Consider the following 19,659-nt stretch of genomic DNA (forward strand, 5'->3'; position numbering starts at 1 on the left):
AAAATATATTTCCATATATTTTAACATCTGAAATTAAGTTATACCTAAATTAAAAAAAATTATATGCTGATATAATTTTTAGTTTAAAACAAAAACAATAACGATCTCATTTTCTAAAAACAATTTGTAATAATAAGAAAAACAATTTGAAAAATGTTACAGCTACTCGTTATATTGAAACATAATTCAAAATCATAGAATAATTATTTTCTAAATTAAAATGACATAAATCTACTAAATATATGTGCTTACAAAACAATAATTTTACATAAATCCTATTTAATTAATTTTAAAATCAATATTTAAAGATTAAATAAAGTCGACTATCCTAAACCAATATACAATTAATGAGTAGACATTTTACAATTACGATTTTTGGGTTATTCCATCGAACATGTAAAATATTTATCAAGGATAACATGTTGAATAAATAGATTTGTCATTTGATTATTAACTAACAAATATATTAATAGTTTTAGCAACAAAAAATTAATCTCAGTCTTTCAAAGTGCATGTCAAAATCTAGTAACTAAATTAAACTGTCAAGACCCAGTGGTCTAGTGTTTGACTAAAGGTTCATTAACTCTGAGTTTCGAGTCCTTGAGAAGATGAAATTATGCGAGTTAATAGAGACAAAAGCTTACAAGGGATCTGCAGCATGACTCAAAGAGTATCGTCAAACATGGATCCAATAAGGAGACTCAGGTGATGCATCCAGACATGAATCCTCATAAGGCAGATAGAATTGTCAGCCGTAGAATCGTACGTAATGTTTCTCATAGTTTGTAATAGCATAATTATTCATCATTTAAAAAAATATTAAACTATCAAGCGATCCAAACAAAACAAGTAAAAAATATATTTTAAACAGCGAGACCGAGTTTTGGTCCATAAGAAAAAGAAAATAAAAATGTGCACATAAACAGTTGGACCTGGGTTCAAGTTAGAACGGTTTATCACCGGAAAAGCGTGATTCGGGCTAGAGCTGTGACAGATTAGTGTTACTCGGCCAATAAATCGGAAATTAAAAAAATCACTGTTTTTGACGATTATAAGTTTCAAATCATATCTGTGTGTTTGATTTGATACATTTGATCAAAACTTACAAGAATATGTAGAAATATTTGTGAAACCGTGAAAATATGAAAAATCACTGCAAGTTTATTTGTGAAAACCGTGTGAAAATATGAAAAACCGCTGCAAGTTGCTGAAAAATTGCAGGGTTTAACGTAATTGTTTTCTATCAATGAAAAAATGGGCCTAACTCTGCCCGAACCCGAGTGTAACTGTTTAGTATACGTGCCACTAACCATTAGACTGCATCACAACAACACTTATTGTGCACATCTGTGTATATATATATATATATATATATATATATATATATATATATATATATATATATAAAGTTGACTTTTTTCTTTCTTAGTACAAGTGGAAGATGAGTTTATTGACATGTGCTATCATGTTTTTTTTTTATATTTTAAAGTCTTCTTCTTTTAGATTATTGTAATTTGTTTCATCAATTTCTAATTGTGTACTATCTAATCCTTCTCACACTTATTGGTCCCTAAAATTCAAGAAATAAATAAAATAATATAAATATATTTTAAATATTTAATTTATTCACAACTAAAAATAGTATAAACTTTCACCATTTAATTATTTTTACTAATTTTTATTATTTCATTTAATTATATATTTATTTCACTATTAATATCATAAGATAATCAAACCAAGAATAAGAAACTAGAGCATCAACACAAATAACCAAGAAACGGACCAGAGGGAGAATAATAATCGAAAGGCCAAAGTCACCAACAAGCAGGAACATATATGCTTAAAGCACCAGAATCACAAATTGTTAGCTAAAAAGGTAAGAAACACCTCACAAACTAAACAAGAGTATACAAGACGGTCATGCAAGTGAAAAACCACAAAGCTCTGGATAGAAGGGACCAAAGCTCCAAGAGACTAACTCCGCACACCTATACCAAGGGAAACATGGAAATAAAAGAAACAACTTGAAGGAGGGAAAATGAAAGACAACCACCGAGAAATCAGAGACTAAACTTGAGACCATAAATAACCTTCCAAGCCCATATAGCATACACGAACGAAAACATTATCTAAACCTCGAGTGGCAAACACGGTGAAAGAGAGAGCCACCAGAGATGCGACGAAAGCTACAAAGAGATGCGAGAATAGGGAGGGAAAGGGAGACGAACCGATATCAACAAACTATGGAACCGTCCTCGAGCTATGAAAGAGAGCATAGAAGTCAGAACACAAAAAACTAGATCTTGAAAACCAAGACGACCAGATACTATTGACGGTAAGCCAACGACGAGGAATACAACATCAAAGACGACTTAACTCTTATCCAATCAAGGAGATGCAGTTCCTAACATCAGCTGAAATCTACGGAAGAAGAGGAGCAGTCAATATTGACTGGAACAACCTACAATGCCGTGAGAATCAACAGAAAAACTGAAAACTCATAAATCCGATCTACAACAAATACCATATAATCTCACAGGTGAAGAAGGCAAAGAAGAACAAGAGAAAGAAGTTAGTCTTTTTCCGGTGATGGTGAGGAGCACCGCACACCATACATGTAACGAAATACATAGACAATAATGGCTTAAGGTCAAAATATGGGGAGATGGCAAAAAACATCTTAAAAGTTACAATTTTCAAAATTATGAAAAAATATAATACAATTTTGACGCTGAAACCGTTAATCTTAGAATCAACAAAGTTATTGAAATTCAATATTCTTTTACGTTAGAGGTTCATTTCACTACTAACAAGTACTACACACACAACAACACATTATTCGAAAAAACAAACACAAAATATATTAACCTATTACCTACTACTACATAACACACTAAAAGCACTAAATAATGATCTTAACAAATAAAAACGATAACATAATTACATTATCCAAAAAATCATGGTCTTAACAATAATAAAAACAATATTCCGCGCCAAGCGCGGACACCCCCTAGTTATTAATATATAAACCCAAAAACAGATATAAAAACTATAAAAATACTCCCGATTAATCCCTGTATAATCTCTTATTAATTAATTCGGCACTAGGCCCTACTCAACTGCATGCGTTACGCCTAGAGAGTTCTCGAACATTTGGTTATTCAACATCTCTTATACTAAATTAGCATGTGTGTTTTCATTATTCATCACAGTCTGATATGTTCATAAGTATATTTAAACTATAAAATATGTCTTTTATAATTTAAGAATTAAAAAGTAGAATTAAAATTTTGAAACGAGTATTTGTTGCACCTTTATGTTTCGGATTACATGAAATTTTGTCGAAAGTCTGTAATTCTCTCATATCTAAAAAGCCAAGGTTATATCATATAATCTGGCTTTGCGCGGGTAATATATCCAAATAATAGATGATAAATTTGGGAAATTTGAATCATTACCACCATAGATTCGATTTCTTGGCCATCCTGGACGCCTTAAATGATAAAAAACGCGGATCCTGCAGATCTCGTAGTGATTAGTCCTTGGGCCTAGAAAACCTTTTCGATCACACTATGGTTATAAAAAAAAAAAAATTGAATCATTACAGAAAAATAAAACAATTTAAAGTAATGGACCTTATCGAAATTTCGGATTTAAAATTAATTTCCAATATCACAAACTACTACTTTCCAATCCCACAAACTAATACATCATGTGTTAATCATAAAAATATTAAGAACTTTGTATGCAAACTATGTATTAACCTAGTCAAACGATATATTAAATATTTTCAAAATTTATCACCGGCTCGAACAAGATATGGGAACGTATATAAACTTTTTAAACAAGCAAAAAAATCATGCATTTATGGCATTAAATATATTTTTATATTACAGTCTATAATACAACAGTCCCTTAGCACCGGTTCTTAACCCAAACATGAGAGTCAGCGATCTTATAAACCAGGATACAAAGGAATGGGATGTTGGCTTACTGCAAAATTATGTGAACCCTGAAGACATACCTCTCATAAGGAGTATATAAGCTCGGCTCATCGCTGCGACACATTCTCTTGGAGATACACGAAGAGTGGTATCTACACGGTTAAATCAGGATATTGGGTAGGTAGCAATTTGATGAAACCTGAGGAAGATAAGGAGATACTAGAACCCACTATAACAAAGCTCCAGGCCTTTACTTGGAAGATAAAAACTCCACAAAAAATTCGACATTTTATATGGCAATTGATAACATGTCATGTGGCAGTAACGAAAAACTTGACAAGGCGAAACATGAGATGCGACAATTACTACCCAAAATGTGGAGAACCAGAAGAATCTGTCACTCATGAAATTTTTGATTGTCCACCAGCCCTACAAGTTTGGGCCTTGTCATCGACGCCAACAAGTACATCTATCTTTCCAGTATCAAGTATTTATGATAATATGGATTATCTCTTCTGGAGAAAGGATAACATTGTTCAGCCAGATTCAGATAAAGATTCTTATCCCTGGATAATCTGGTATATTTGGAAAGCCAAAAATGATAAACTTTTTAGGGGAATTGATCGAGATCCTTTAGAGCTAGTTCGATACGTAGAGAGTGAATGCCAAGCATGGTTCAATGCAAATGAAATGTTGCCATCACCTCAACAAGAACATAGTAGTGATCAACCTCAAGTCTTAAGCTTGGGTAGTGTATGTATTATTGATGGCTCTTGGACATCTACATCATAGTTCAGCGGGTGTGGATGGGCTTGGATGAACAGCTTGGGGGATGTTCAACTTATGGGAACACGAAACTATATCTGACGGGAATCTCCTCTGCATTCAGAACTAGAAGCACTAAGATGGGTGATGGAGAGCATGCTGCAATACTCGACATGCAAGAGCTTTGGAATGGACTGCAAGGATTTGATCGCCATGATTAAGGAGCCACGAGCTTGACCAAGTTTTGCGACATAATTGGAGAGGATAGAGATTCTTCAGATATATTTCCCGGACTTCAAGATTACTCATATCCTATGAGAGAAAAAATCGGATTTCTGATTCTTTAGATAAGACAAAAAGATCGTTCCATAGAGAACTTCATTTTATTAGTTGTTCTATTCTGATTTTGTTACCCAGACCAGCCTTTCGTTATAAAAAAAAATAGAATAGGGTATATACATTAACCTACCCAAGGAAAGGAAATTATGAATATTGCCAAATATTTATAACTTATATACACGTTCGAAATACAATACACATTTGAATACAGTACAAACAATTTGACTTTAGACTAAACCATTTTGATTTGTTTAGGGTTTAGATTATGTAGTTAATGGGTTAAAAATTAACCCATTCAAAATTATAGAAGAAAACATTAGATACACGTAGATAAAGTAATTGAAATTATAAATGATAAATTTAAAAACACGTAGAAGAACAATTATATAGTTCTATATAAATGTTTTCTGGAAGAAAGGTTATTGTTTGTAACATGTACAATGAATATGAATGAGTATTTTCCAAATGATTACCAAGCACAACTTGATTGTTCTTATTATAAAATTTCAATAAGTTATATAACTTATAAGTAATAAGTATGTAATGTAAAAGTAAATAAATAGTTATAATTATATATTGCTTAAAAAGGTCAATAGAGTTAGCATAAAACTATATTTAGTCATGCATATTATTTTTTGTCCAAGTGTTACCACAAATGCTTATTCATACTTTACAAAATAATTACGAACTCGATTCTTCTTATTATAAACTTCTCAACGTGTATGATTAATACATTTTGTAAGGGAATATTGACCGGTTGAAAATGTATTACGATTAATATGGAAAATATATTATGTTTTCCTAAGGGAATTTTGACGATGAATTTGATGTGATTTATTTTAATTAATTTTGTGAAAAACACGTCAGTTTTTTTTTTTGAGAATAATTATGAAGCTAAAAATCATATAATTATGGTATTAAATATATTTTTATATTATATTTTACGATACAATCGATCTGTTATTATGAAGAAGTGTTTATTTTTTCCTGGTTGCGCCATGTGGGATGCCACGTCAAAATTCAACCTGCTGGTAACACGTGGATCTATTAAAAAAATACAATCGAAGAGTTTAGTTAGTCGATAAGTGTATGGGTCTCTTAAACGTTTTACACCATGTTTAAAGGTGGCCCAGAAAATTCTATATCAACAACGTCCAAATTTGTCTAATTAATCTACCGACTCTTTCCTGCTATATATTTATATGTGAAGACATCCTTAACATCAAAGATTCTCTTTTGTTTCTTCAATCATCTGCGACAGATTCTCAACTTGAGGATAGTGGTTTCAGCGTTTTAAAGCAAAAACAATAGTTCTTCGGCGGAGTAATTTCAGGTTTTAGTTTTCCCAGATTTCAGTCTAATTACCTCAACGGAAACCTGTTCTTGATATATTATGAATCTTCAATCGTGTTTTTAATGTTTCTGGTTTTATATATCCTTACGTCACTGTATTCTAAGAAGACCTGGGAGCGTAAACAAATTTTTCATATTGATTCTTCTCATGCCAGATTAAATATATGACGACCTTTTGCATTCTCCAGCACCAATCAAGAATTATTTCTCAATAATGAACTAAAACTTTATTTCGTTGCAAGTTTAACAATCAGTAAATAACTACACAAAGAGATGAGGGAAATAAAAGGCAGTGGATCTCAAGGATCTATGATGTTAAGAACGGTCAATTGCTAAGGAGGCTTTATTAAGCTCATATCATATGTAGTGTATAATTTTTCGTCACCATGATTGTGGTATTTAAAAATATTCAACTATTTCCACAAGTCAACCATCATCGATTTTCTGGAATATGCAGTGCCATTTCCGGACTTGCATAGCTTAAGCAACCACAATGCTCAGGCAAGCCATGTGTTATCTGGTTGTCATTTGGTCTCCTAATTATACAATAATTCCAAGCTATTTTCTTATGTTATCTGCACATAATTTTTCCTTATTTATTCATGTATTGATTAGTACACTCTCTAATGTGGAAGCTAAAAAGGGATTTGAGCTTTGGTAAGCAGGACAATTGATGCTCACCTCTATTTCTACAAATAGGCACGGCACATCTTTCTTAAAAAAGCAATTTTAAGAAGCACACCCAACACAAAAACTTCCGTTAAATGGAGCCAATGATTTTGGGTTTACAAGGAACTCCTTCTTTTTCAGCGAACTCATATACTGCATCAAATGGAGCCTTCTATCTGATGATACGAACTCTTTTGTATCATGAGTTTCTGTCTATGTATTTGGTCCTTTCTTAACTGAGCGATAGCATAATAAATGTGTTTGATTGAAGTCTTATTGCAGGAGTTTGCCGAAGAACACCAAAAGGATGTGAAAATCATAAGATGGTGTCACGTAACGGAAGGATCCAACAATACCAAAAGAAAATTGATTGAGTATGAACACAAGTGGTTCTCCAACCGGCATGAAAATACCTTTTGTACTGAGACTTAAATTGCATGTTAATTTTGAACTCAAATGGTTTTCCAAATAAAGTTAAAAATTTCGTGTTAATTTAACCTCTAAGTTAATACTTACAGTACTAAAAACATTCCAAAAAAGTTCAAAATTGCCTACCTATCATACCACCACTAAAATACTCACTATTAACTTTGTCGGGCTACATACGAAAAACCAAAAAGAATTGTCATATTAACCCAAACAACATTTAAAAGACAAAATATAAGGATCAGTTCACGAACTCAAACTTCCTGCTTTAAAAGGGCCAAACACTAAAATTGAGATATATAACAAATAAATTATTTTCGGGGGAAAGACGAGCTCTTGGGGGGGGGGGGGGGGTGAAGAATGGTGAAGGAGCGCGCAAGAGGCTGAAGATCTCGGTTCCCCACTTCAATAACTCGGAACTCCAAAACTTTGATTGGAAGAGGCATGAACTCGGCGGAGCAAAACATCAAGTATCTAGTGGTGAGGCTTCCCAAGATTTGGAACATGAGGATAGGGTCGTGGGCACTGACCTGGGCCTAGGAAGGTTTCAGTTTGATTTTGATGCTGAGGAAGACATTGAAGCGGTGCTGAACATGCAGCCTTTCCACTTCGATTACTGGATGATTTCATTGGTGCGCTGGCAGCCAAAGAAGACTAATAACTATCCTTCGGAGATCACTTTCTGGATCAAGGTTTTGGGAGTTCCGTTGGAGTTTTGGGAAGCACCTACTTTCCGCAGCATTGGTGGTGCATTGGGGGAAACAAAAGATGTTGATCTGGATTACGGCCGGGTTCAAGTGGTGGTAGATGGATTCAAGGCTCTGACGTTCGCGACGACAGTTGATTTCACGGGAGGTGAATATTATGAAGGAGAAGAGGCTCCTGTTTCTCTGCGGTATGAAAAATTGTTTGGTTATTGTGAGACGTGTCTCAGCCTCTGCCAAAATGAAGAGAACTGCCCACTGAAAAAATCCTGAAAAGGCAAAGGAGACTGGGTTGAAATGGAAGGAGGGGTCGAGGACAGAGCTCGAAGCTACAAAGGCGTGGTTATTAATGGAAATGGGGGGGCAACAAGATAGAGGAAGAGAGAACCGAGAGTACCATGGAAAAGGCAAAGGTAAAATGCAGGAGGAACATGATTCAAAATGGGTCAGGATTGGGGAGAAGGAGCCTAAAAAAACATCACAACCGCAACGGTTATCGCAGAGAGGAAGAGGGTTCTCGTCATTGGAACTCCAGGAGGGAGCCCACTCGGACATACCATCAGGAGGATCGTTCCCGAGCACATGGCGGCTCGAGGAGTGATAGAGTGGCACGCAGTGATGCTCACAGTGACGCAAGGGAGGAAGGAGAAATCAATGGTCTTGAGAAGGCAAGCCAGAAGGAAGGGACGGAACAAGACCAGGCTCCTCCTTCTCATGCTTTCCTTGCGGAGTTAAAGGAGACTCAAGCGCCAATCTCTCAAACTTCAGGTGCGTTGAGTGTGGAACAAGGAACATTGGCGATACAAATGGGTCTAGAGGTTGGGAAAACTTTGGTAAATGATTCTGGTTTGGACTTAGAGGACAGTACTAGGATTGAGAATGAGAAGATAGAGGAGATACAAACTCCTTATGATGGAGAAACAGAGGGAGACGCCAATATGCAGGAGGCTGCGACCGAGGAGCTCGATGGGGAGAAGGATGTGGAGGAGGAGGATGATGGTAAAGAAAAGGCTACTGGAGAGACAGAAAAGAGACAGGGTGGTCGTCGAAGGCTCCTCAAACCGGCACTGGCCACAGGAGCTTCAAACAAGTTGAAGATGGCTAAGATGGTGATCAACAAGCGCATGGCAGCAAAGACAGGATCGCGTCAGGGGGATCATTCCAAGCAGGTGGAGGAGAAGGGCACATCAAACCCAAACACTGATCCTGCAAAACAATGAAGCTTTTATGAATCAAGCAATCTCTATGATGCTTAGTGGGTGGTTTATGGCTCTCCCTTTTTATTTTTTAACGTTTTCATAAGCTCTTTGAGCATTTTTATTTGGTGATTTCATGGTTTGAAGTTGGCCTGTGTATGGTCTTTGTTTCTCTGGTATTTGAAATGGTCTAATTATTTGACCTTTCGATGGAATAAAATGATAGTTTTAGATTGGTGGCGTTGTTATGGGTTGTTGGTTATTGGTGCAGGAATCTGGGATTAGGAACTTACACCTCACTTATATAATAGATTGTCTAGATATTATTTGAGGATGGTTTTATCTCAAAGGAATGATATTATGTATTTTTGTCTTGTGAGGTTGAGTTATGTCTATGGCAATCAAAGGAAAGATGTAGCTCTATATTTATCACAGGTAGAAACACTGTGTTTGGTCTCATCATACCAAACACAGAGAAGGAACGGTGAGGCAAAGAATGATCAACATGTGCATGGGGGTGTAACTTGGCTTTGCTTCAAAGATTTGGCAAGATGGTATATGGTACTGGTATCGGTTTTGGAGCTGGTACTGTGGCGGATCCTACCAAACCAAGTGCGTTTAGGTTCTGGCTGTTACATTGGGATTCAGAAAATATTTCTTGGCTTATGTTATTTACTTTTAGTAAATTATATTAACCAAGCGGAGGACTGGTGCGAAAATAAGGTGAGAACAAGGGTGTCAATTAGGCCATTTGCCTTTTACGAGGTTTTTTAAAACTTATGCGGAGATCCCGGTATTGGCATGGCGTGTGGACTGGAAAAGAAATACATTGCATCTTGAGTCGGGTATTTTTTGGTTTTTTTGGAATCTATTTATCTGGGGGCACAACTTGATTTCGGTATTAACAAATTTCAATCCGGAGGTTTTAACAAGATACTTATGTATGGTATTAGACTATGATTGCTATGATGGTATTCTAGTGGTAACACGGGCATTCCTTGGGCATTTCTGGGGGCTTTGGAGCTTATTATTATTGGAACATACTTTCAATTTGGCTTGGCTCCTTAAATGGACGATCATGACGGTTTTGATTGGCGACTGGTGCATAGTTGAAAAGTGGCCCAATAATTATTATCAGGCAACTGATATAGATTGGTGGGTGTTTGTTTTATATGGGATTGACGAATACATGGATGCAGTTAGGCTATGGTGGCAGTGGGGACTTGATGTTAAAATATTTTCGGGTATCATTAAACCTGCATCTTCTGGTTCGATGGAGCAATACAAATATTTTTATATATGAAAATACTAAGCTGGAATTGTAGAGGACTAGGAAGTCATTGGACCATAAGTTATCTCCGGGAAATATGGCACAAACATAAACCAGAATTTTTTATTTTTATCTGAAACGAAACAGGACTTCAATTTCGTCCAAAGGTTTCAATCTCATTTTGGATATGATAGTTTGGTTACTGTGGATCCAAATGGGAGGAGCGGTGGTTTAGCTCTTTTTTATAACAAGGAATATCAAGTTAAAATTCTATATTCTAGCAACAGAATGATAGATGTCGAGGCGGTGGCCAAAGGAAAACAAGTTTTCCTTACCTTTGTCTATGGGGAACCGGTACAAGAGCTAAGAGAACAGGTTTGGGAGAGATTAACTAGATTTGGATTATCACGATCGGAACCTTGGTTTATTATTGGAGATCTAGATGAAATCACTGGAAATCATGAAAAGGATGGGGGTTCCCTACGATGTACAACTTCCTTCATTCCTTTTAACAACATGATAAGGAATAGTGGTCTTTTGGAATTTCCGGCTCGAGGTAATACACTGTCTTGGCAAGGAAGAAGGGGCAAAGGAAAAGGAGCAGTGATGGTCAGATGTCGATTGGATCGGGCTTTGGCAAATGAGGAATGGCATACACTTTTCCCATGTTCTTACACAGAATATTTGAAGATGGTGGGTTCTGATCATCGTCCTGTGGTTGCTTTTTGGAGGATAATCTATCAAGGAAAAAAAGGGGACAGTTCAGGTTTGATAAGAGATGGACTGGACAAGAGGGTCTTATGGAATCAATTGTGGCAGGCTGGACGGAACCTCAGGGAGGACAAACAGTTGATTTTGTTACAAAAATTAATAATTGTCGTCATGAAATATCTTCATGGCGAAAAGATAATCAGCCATATGGGAAGGACACAATTAAAGATCTTCAACAGGCCCTAGAAGAAGTTCAAATGGATAATAGCAGATCACAAGAAGAGATTCTTGAGGTTTCCAGGAAGTTACAAGAGGCATATAAAGATAAGGAGGAATATTGGCATCAGAAAAGCCGGAATATGTGGTACTCGTCTGGAGATCTTAATACTAAGTTTTACCATGCTTTGACAAAGCAGCGTAGGGTTCGTAATAAAATAGTGGGACTCCATGATGAATTGGGTAATTGGATAACCGAAGAGAACAAAGTTGAGAAGGTGGCAGTCGATTATTTTGAAAGTTTGTTTAGATCCACAGACACAATAGATTTTGATAGTTTCTTGGAAGAGATAGTTCCATCTATTTCCCACCAAATGAATCAAATTTTATTGAGAATGGCAACAGAGGAAGAGGTCCGACTCGCTTTATTAATGATGCATCCGGAGAAAGCGCCAGGCCCGGATGGGATGACAGATTTTTTTTTTCAACATTCATGGCATGTTATCAAGAAGGATGTGGTTGAGATGGTGAATAATTTTCTCCTTACAGGAAATATGGATCCACGTTTAAATATTACTAATATCTGTATGATTCCGAAAATAGAGAGACCCACATGGATGACAGATCTAAGGCCGATAAGTCTATGTAATGTTGGGTACAAGATTATCTCGAAAGTTTTGTGTCAAAGATTGAAAATTTGCCTGCCACAGCTAATTTCAGAGACACAGTCGGCTTTCGTGGCGGGCAGGTTAATCTCAGATAATATTCTTATAGCGCAGGAAATGTTTCATGGTCTGAGGACCAATAAGTCTTGTCAAAATAATTTTATGGCAATCAAAACGGATATGAGTAAGGCGTATGATAGGATAGAGTGGAGTGTTATTTTTGAGGCTCTTCTTCATAAAATGGGATTTGATCCTCGTTGGATTAACTTAATGCTGGAGTGTATTTCTTCGGTTCAATATAGGAACCTTCTCAATGGTCAGCCACGTGGTCTTATCATCCCACAGCGGGGCTTACGGCAAGGGGATCCTTTGTCTCTGTATTTATTTATTATGTGCACTGAGGCATTAATTGCGAATATTAAGAAGGCGGAGAGGGTGAAACAATTATCTGGTCTAAAGGTAGCAAGAGCTTGTCCAGCAATCTCTCATTGGCTATTTGCAGATGATAGTCTTTTTTTTGTAAGGCAAATAAGGAGGAGTGTCAAACCATTCTCAGGATTTTGAAGGAATATGAGGCTGTCTCAGGGCAACAAATTAATTTCCAGAAATCTTCAATTCAATTTGGACATAAGATTGAAGAAGCTAGTCGTCAAGAGTTGAGAGATATTTTGGGAATTCAGAATATAGGAGGCATGAGATCTTATTTAGGTTTACCAGAAAGTCTTGGAGGATCTAAGGTACAAGTGTTTGGTTTTGTACAAGAACGCTTGAATAATAGGGTTAATGGATGGACTTTTATTTTTTACTAAAGGAGGAAAAGAAGTGATTATTAAATCGGTGGTTACGGCCCTGCCAAATCATGTTTATGTCTGTTATCGGTTACCAAAGGCTACAATAAAAAAGTTAACGAGTGCAATAGCTCAGTTTTGGTGGAGTCTAGGAGGAAGTACAAAAGACATGCATTGGAAATCATGAGATAAATTATGTGTGCTTAAAGATAATGGTGGACTAGGCTTTAAGGATCTTATTGATTTTAACACAGCAATGCTTGGTAAGCAATTGTGGAGGCTGATTGAGAAGCCAAATACTCTTTTTTCAAGAGTCTTCAAAGGACGATACTACAGGAATGCTTCACCCTGGAACCGATCCGCTCATACTCCCCGTCATAGGCTGGAGGAGTATTATTTCTGCTAGATCTCTGGTTTGTAAAGGACTAATTAAAAGGATGGGAACAAGTTCATCTATATCAGTATGGAATGATCCTTGGATCCCAGCCACTCGCTCGAGACCAGCAAACAAAAACCTTCAAAACAGTTACCCGGATCTCATAGTGGATTCCCTCATTAATCAGGAATCCCGAACATGGAATTTACAGGCAATCATGGCTTTGGTGGATCCTCATGATGTAAAAATTATTGGAAGTATTCCATTAAGTCGTAATCAGATGGAGGATAGAAATGGATGGCATTTTACCAACAATGGAAAATATTCAGTTCAATCAGGTTATCAAGTGGAAAGGGTCTATCCTGATAAGGAAAAACCACCAGTTTTTTATGACCCCACGGTGGATACATTAAAAGCTTTCTGCTGGAAAGTGCGGTGCCCTCCAAAAATAAAACATTTCTTATGGCAACTCCTTTCAGGATGCATAGCGGTAATGAAAAATCTAAAATCAAGAGGGATACAAGGGGATATATGTTGTGCCCGATGCGGAGATCCGGAGGAATCAATAAATCATGTGTTTTTTGAATGTCCTCCAGCACGTCAAGTATGGGCTTTATCTAAGATACCATCGCATCCCAATATTTTTCCTATCAGTTCTTTTTTTGCTAATATGGATCATCTTTTTTGGAGAGTTAATCCAAAGATGGATGACCGCCAATTTACATGGATATTATGGTATATATGGAAATGCCCGGAATAACAAAGTTTATAGCAATCTGGATATTGATCCGAAGGAAACACTCAAATTAGCAGAATTGGAGTCATCACTCTGGGCTGAGGCACAGGTAGTAAATGATCCAAGGAGGGGGCTTCAGGTACGTACCACTTCTACATTAGCAACGTCAGGACGATGGTGCTTCATAGATGGATTATGGAAAGATAAAGACTTATTTTCAGGGCAAGGCTGGTATAGCACTTTTACCGGGTTTCGATGGTTTAATAGGGGTAAGGAATGTAAGGGCATGTCTCTCACCCCTTCATTCGGAGGTGGAGGCTTTAATTTGGGCAATGGAATGTATGAAGAATTTAAGACAGTTTCAGGTGACGTTTGCAACGGATTGTTCTCAATTGGTAAAGATGGTTTCGGAACCAGAAGAATGGCCAGCATTTGAAAGTTATCTGGAAGACATTAAGCTTTTAAAAAGAAGTTTCCTAAACTCAGACATCGTTCATGTACCACGGACGGAGAACCTACGGGCGGATAGCCTAGCACGTAGTGCTAGAAAACAACCGTCTTTCGTCGTTCACATGGATGCGGAGTTACCAAATTGGTTTACAGAGTCAATATAAGTCTGTAAATGTTTTGTTTGCTGTCAAAAAAAAATATAGATATAATAAATCACTGACATTTAATAAGGTCAATGGTAATAATTATTTTCTAAAATCACTGTTTTTTAAATTACATTAAATTAGTTTTAAGGATAAAATAGATATATTTTTATAAGTATTGTGAACACAAATGTAAGTTATTGTATTTAACTAAATGTGATTTTTTTTAAAATACTTTAATAAAAAAATCAACTGAAAATGATATAATAACTCAATCATGGTAATATCATAGAAGCAAAAAGTCAAGACAAAAATTATTTACAAATTAACTAACCAATAACTTAAATTAATAAAATAGTATATCTCATACGCACCTTTTGAAAATGTGAACCTTTTTTTTTTTGTCAGCAACATAAGAAGACTCATGTAGCTTATGCGAACCACATCGGTAACTCCGCATCCATATGAACGACAAACGACAGTTGTTCCTTGCACTGCGTGCGAGACTGTCCGCCCTTGAGTTCTGCGTCCGTGGTATATGAATAATCTCTGAACTGTTGAAACTTTCTCGTCAAAAATGTTATGTCTTCCAAATAACTTGCAAAAGATGGCCACTCCTCTGGTTCCAAAACCATCTTTACCAACTGAGAACAATCCCTTGCAAATGTAACCGAGAACTGTTTAAGATTCCTCATGCATTCCATTCCCCATATGAAAGCCTCTATCTCCAAATGTAGTGGCGACTGACTCGCTCTTGTATTCCTTGCTCCCATTAATCCATCAAAACATTCCAAGGTACTATGCCATCCTTGCCCTGAATATATATCCTGATTTTTTCAAGATCCGTCCGTAAATCGCCATCTACCTGGTATAGTCGATACTACCGATGGTACGTGTAATTGAGTATGATTTATTCCCTGTATAGGAGAGTTTGTGCTTCAGCCCAGAGTAATGATTATGTTTTTGCCAATTTGAGAGTATCACTCGGATCCATATCCAAATTGCTAAAAACTTTATTGTTTCGTCCTTTCCATATATACCATAGAATCAATGCAAAATGATGATCTTCTATTTCCGGGGAGACCCACCAAAATAAATGATCCATATTTAAACAGCGATTGAGTGAGAAAGATATCCGGATTCGTTGGGATTCGTAAAAGTGCCCAGGCCTGGATAAACGGTGGACATTCAAAGAAAACGTGATTTATGGACTCCTCAGGAGCTCCACATCGATCGCAAATTGTATCCCCTTGCATTCCTCTTGACCTCAATTTTTTTTAACAGCTATGCATCCTGCCAGCAGTTGCCATAAAAAATGTTTCATCTTAGGTGGACAGCGTACTTTCCAGCAGAAAGCCTTCAGCGGGGTGACCGAAGGACCATACACTGGTGATATTCTTTCTCTATCCGGATACACTCGATCCACATGATATCCAGATTTAACTGTGTATCTCCCATTGTTTGTAAAATGCCATCCATCTCGATATCTGTATGAAATCGACTTAAAGGAATACTTTCAATAATTTTCACGTCTTGCGGGTTCACCAGAGTCCGAATAACCTGTAAATTCCATGTTCTCGATGTTCCATCGATGAGAGAATTCACTGTTAGTCCGGGTAAAGATTGTGTTGATTTTTATTTACTGGTCTCGGGCGAGTGGATGGAAGCCAATGATCATTCCATACTGAGATAGATGATCCTGATCCCACCCTTTTGATTAGTCTTTTGCTAACCAGAGATCTAGCAGAGACAATACTGCGCCAGCCATAAGATGACGAGTATGATCTAATGGGTTCCAGGGGGTGTGATGCATTCCTGAAATACCTCCCTTTGAATACACGAGAAAATAATGTATTCGGTTTATATATTAATCTCCAAAATTGTTTCCCAAGCATAGCTGTATTAAAATATGTGAGATCTTTCAATCCCAAACCTCCGTCATCCTAAGAACTACATAGTTTATCCCACGATTTCTAATGCATACCTCTCTTATTACCCTCTGGACTCCACCAAAATTGTGCCACAACACTAGTTAACTTCTTCATTACCGTTTTTGGAATTCGAAAACATGACATTATATGGTTTGGCAAAGCTGTTACCACAGATTTTATAATCACTTATTTCCCCTCTTTGGTGAAAAACTTGAAAGTCCATCCATTTACTCTGTTATTTAGACGATCCTGAACGAATCCAAAAACTTGCACCTTTGATCCTCTCAGATTTCCGGAATGCCTAAATATGACCTCATTCCTCCTAAATTTGTTTGCCTAAAATATCCCCTAGTTCATGTCTGTGGAATCTTCAATCTTGTGTCCAAATTGAATCAATGATTTCTTGAAATTATTTGCTGTCCCGAAACCCTTTATATTCCTTTAGAATCCTGAGAATTGTCTGACATTCCTCCCTTTGTGCTTTGCAGAAAAAAAGACTATCGTCTGCAAGAGTAAATGAGAAATTGGGGGACAAGTCCTGGCAACCTTTATACCCGTCAGTTGTTTATTTCTCTCCGCCTTTTTAATATTCGCTATCAGTGCTTCCGTACACATGATAAACAAATAAGGAGATAAAAGATTCCCTATCGTAGTCCCCTCTTTGATATTATGTGTCCCTTTGGTTGACCATTTAATAAAACCCTATACTGAACCGAGGAAATATACTCCATCATTAATTGGATCCAATGATTATCGAACCCCATCTTGGTCAATAGTTCTTGGATGAAAATCCATTCAACTCTGTCATAAGCTTTGCTCATGTTCGTTTTTATTGCCATAAATTTATCCTGGCACGATTTATTAGTCCTCAATCCATGGAACATCTCCTGAGCTATGAGTATGTTATCCGATATCAATCTTCCAGGCACAAAAGTCGATTGCGTCTCTGAGATAAGTGATGGAAGACAAGCCTTTACTTTTGACATAATACCTTAGATATAATCTTGTATCCTACATTACATAAACTAATAGGTCTGAGTTCAGTCATCCTTGTGGGACTCTCCTTTTTAGGAATCAAACAAATATTGTAATGTTTAACTTTGGATCCAGTTTTCCCGATGTCAAAAAATGTTGACCATTTCCAGTAGATCTTTTTTTTATTATGTGCCAGGAGTATTGAGGAAGAGAGCCGTCATTCCATCCGGCCCAAGAGCTTTTTATGGGTGCATCATGAATAAAGCCAGTCGAACTTCCTCCTCGGTTGCTAACCGAAGCAGCCGTTGATTCATCTGTGGAGTAATAGAATGTGGAATCTCATCTAAAAAACCATCAAAGTCTGTAGGAATCGTTGTCTGAAACAAATCATTAAAATAATCCACTGCCACCTTTTCTACCCCATGTTCCTCAATTATCCAGTTTCCATCAGAGTCATAGAGGCCCCACAATTCGATTACGGGCACAACGTTGTTTTGTTAGGGCATGGTAGAACTTAGTGTTAAGATCCCCTGAAGTATGCCACATATTACGACTCTTCTGTTGCCAGATATCTTCGTCATCCTTTTTGCTTCTTGTAACTTCCTTGAAACCTCAAGAATGTCTTCTTTAGTTCTATATTATCTGTTTGTACCTCTTCGAGTGCGTTTTGAAGCTCCCCGATCCTCTCTTTTCCATATGGTGGATTATTCTTTCGCCATGTAAATATCTCATGACGACAGTTTGTAATTTTTGAAACGAAATCCGTCGGATTCTCCTCTGACAATTCACCCCAACCTCTCTCAATCGATTCCAATAAACCATCTTGTCCAATCCATCGTTTGTCAAAACTAAATTTCCCCTCCGTCTTGATACTTTGTTATCAAGATGAGCCACCACTGGTCGATGGTCGGACGTCACCATTCCTGAATATTCTGTGTAAGAACATGGGAAAAGCGAATGTCAATCTTCATTTGCTAATGCTTGGTCCCAACGACACCGAACCATTATTTTATTTCTTTTTCCTTGCTTTCTTCTTCCTTACCAGGACATCTGATTTCCCGGGCCGGAAATTCTAGTAATCATGTGTTCCTGATCATATATTGAAAGATAGAAAGGATCATGCACTTCATAAAACACCACCTTCTTTTCATGATTGTCAGTTATCTCATTCAAATCTCCAATTATAAACCATGGTTCTGATCTTGCCAGAAAAAATCTAGTCAATCGCTCCCACACGTTGTCCTCAATTTTTGAACCGGTTTTCCATAGACAAAAGTCATGAAAACTCTTTTCCCAAGAGCAACTGCTTCCAAATCAATCATTCGGTTGCTCGTATATAAAATGTTAACCTGATACTCATTATTATAAATATAGGACTAAACCTCCACTCGCACCAACCGGATCCACCGTAACAAGATTGTCATAACCGAAATAAGTCTGGAAACCTTGAACAAAATCAAAATCTTGTTTGTTTCTGATAAAATTAAAAACTCAGGATTATTTTATGCCAAATCTCCCTGATATAACTAATTGTCCATTTACTTCTTACTAGGGGTTGGCCCGCCCTACGGGCGAGTTACACTAAAACTATTTTATGTTTAAGTGTATTGTATTTTAATTTTATAAATATTTAAAATTTTACTTTATTGAAAATAATATAAATATATCTCTTTTTATTCTAAAATTATATTTTAACTTTGTTAAATTTTGTTGGTGTGAGGTAAAAAACCACTAAAATTGTTTTGTTAAAGAACACAGAATTATTAAATCAGAAAATTAATGAAAATGTAATGATTTATATTTCTATTTGATTTCTGTTTCAATTGATATATTGAAAAAAAATTTAAAGTAAGAATAACTAATATTTCTCTTATTTCTAGAGTATCAGATTTTAATATTATTACAATAACTAATTTCTCACGATAATAAATTAATACACCCCTCCAAACTAAATCAATTGAAAATCAATTGTAATGTGATAAATTATAAAAAGTCTAAGTTT

The 19,659-nt window shown here is 36.4% G+C and overlaps 1 protein-coding gene across 1 annotated transcript; it reads left to right on the forward strand.

Annotated features, from left to right (window-relative positions):
* The first annotated feature begins 8,089 nt into the window (after positions 1 to 8,089).
* LOC125592660 (uncharacterized protein At4g02000-like) lies at positions 8,090 to 8,473 on the forward strand. The gene has a single exon (XM_048767992.1). The coding sequence runs from the start codon at positions 8,090 to 8,092 to the stop codon at positions 8,471 to 8,473; it is 384 nt and encodes a 127-aa protein (XP_048623949.1).
* The last annotated feature ends 11,186 nt before the right edge of the window (positions 8,474 to 19,659 follow it).

The sequence above is a fragment of the Brassica napus genome, chromosome C9 (genome assembly GCF_020379485.1).
Source record: "Brassica napus cultivar Da-Ae chromosome C9, Da-Ae, whole genome shotgun sequence".
In the NCBI taxonomy this organism is placed as follows: Eukaryota; Viridiplantae; Streptophyta; class Magnoliopsida; order Brassicales; family Brassicaceae; genus Brassica; species Brassica napus.